Genomic DNA, 1,596 nt, shown 5'->3' with positions numbered 1-1,596 from the left:
GAGCGGAAGGAGGAGAGAGTCGAGGGGTGATCGAAGGGAAGGGAAGGGAAAAAGGGAGGAGGAGGAGGGAGGATGGAGAAGGAAAGGGGACATTACAGGGCTTACGAGGGCTTCAAGCCCGCGAACAACGGCAATACGTCGTCGTTGAAGAGGTCCGCGACGGCGACGGTGGACCGCTCGAAAACGCACCCGTCGAGGCAAGTGAGGTGCCTTTGCTTCGGCGGGGTGCCGGACAAGGCGAGCCACCACTCGTTTCTCAAGGGCTGCGTTATAAACCTCGGCATATGCGCCCTCCTCGTGGCCTACACCCTGCTGGGCAGCTTCATCTTCCTTGCCATCGAGNCTCTCTCTCTCTCTCTCTCCGAGTCGTAGCTGGCTCCCTTAGCTCTCCTCTCCGCCCGGTTCCCTAGCCTCCCTCTGTAACTACCGCCGCGCAGCCACCCCCGTCGCCAACCCTGACCTGATTTATGGGATTCTCCAAGTGTCTACCCTGCCGACGCGCGTTTTCGAGCCTCCCTACCCCAACTCTCCCCTCCGCTTTCTCTTCCTCTCTCTCGCCGGTGCAGACAGCTGGCTAGCATTTTCACCGACACGCGCTCCTTTCCTTCTCCGCGACCGAACCTTCTCTATCTTATCGCCTTTTTCCCTCTCTCTCTCTCTCTCTCTCTCTCTCTCTCTCTCGAAAGAGAGAGAGAAGAACGAGTTCGAGTTCGACTGAGCAATCGACTGAGAATGAAAGCCGATTTTGAAGCGAGAGAGAGAGAGAGAGAGAGAGAGAGAGAGAGAGAGAGAGAGAGAGAGAGAGAGAGAGACGTGAAACGACTCTCGGCCGGAGAGTCCATCCATCTCCGTCCACCACTATTTCTCTCTCTCTCTCTTTTTTTCCATTTTTTATCGTCCCATTTTTACCACGATTCGCGTAGTTTCAATATTTGTACGTAACAATTCGTCCCGTTACGAGAGTGGACGTTGCGTTTTTTTTTTCTCTCTCTCTCTCTCTCTCTCTCTCCACCCGATATTTGACGAATTAAAACTCGAAATGAATCTCATTCGTTCGAAACTTTTTTCCCCCTCACTTTTCTCTTTCGGTTAGTTTTGATACGAATATTTTTTCCCCCTTCTCGTCGAGTTGTCCATATCTAGCGTGTAAATATGCGTATATTCGACCAGAAATACGAGAGATATGAAAATTGTTATCGTTGAGAATCGACGATCTTAACGCGGGATTAACTTTAAATCCCGTAAGGAATAAAATTTCGTGGAGAGGGTGTGAAATTTTATTGGAATTACGAAAGGAATCGGTTGAAACCACCTCTGTTCCGAGTAATCGTATCTCGGATTCTTTATCGATAATCGTTTAACCGGAACGATAACGGTGCGAGCGAATCTCGCGATTCATCATCGCGCTCTTAGAATTCGATCCCTCCATCGGTCAATCGAATTATCTCGAAAAAGGTTTTTATCGACCGAAAACCAATTTCTTCCCTTCTTTTTAAACCGATATTCGTTTGAGAGAGAGAGAGAGAGATGAAGAGAAACGAGAGGAAATGAGAGACAGATGGAGAGAAGCGAGAGAAAAAAGAGAAAGATGGAGAG

General features: G+C 49.3%; 1 protein-coding gene across 1 annotated transcript in view; it reads left to right on the top strand.

The window, feature by feature from the left end:
• Positions 1–46: 46 nt before the first annotated feature.
• The window catches only part of LOC102678028 (TWiK family of potassium channels protein 7-like), a 48,328-nt gene continuing 46,778 nt past the window's right edge, over positions 47–1,596 (top strand). The window contains exons 1-2 of the mRNA XM_006614842.2: positions 47–368; positions 1,205–1,241. Coding sequence (XP_006614905.1) covers positions 73–368; positions 1,205–1,241 — 333 coding nt within the window. The 5' untranslated portion in view covers positions 47–72. The remainder of the gene's footprint in view (positions 369–1,204; positions 1,242–1,596) is intronic.

Source organism: Apis dorsata, unplaced genomic scaffold (assembly GCF_000469605.1).
Source record: "Apis dorsata unplaced genomic scaffold, Apis dorsata 1.3 scaffold_198, whole genome shotgun sequence".
Classification (NCBI taxonomy): Eukaryota; Metazoa; Arthropoda; class Insecta; order Hymenoptera; family Apidae; genus Apis; species Apis dorsata.
This window is presented reverse-complemented; position numbering and strand designations above follow the sequence as displayed.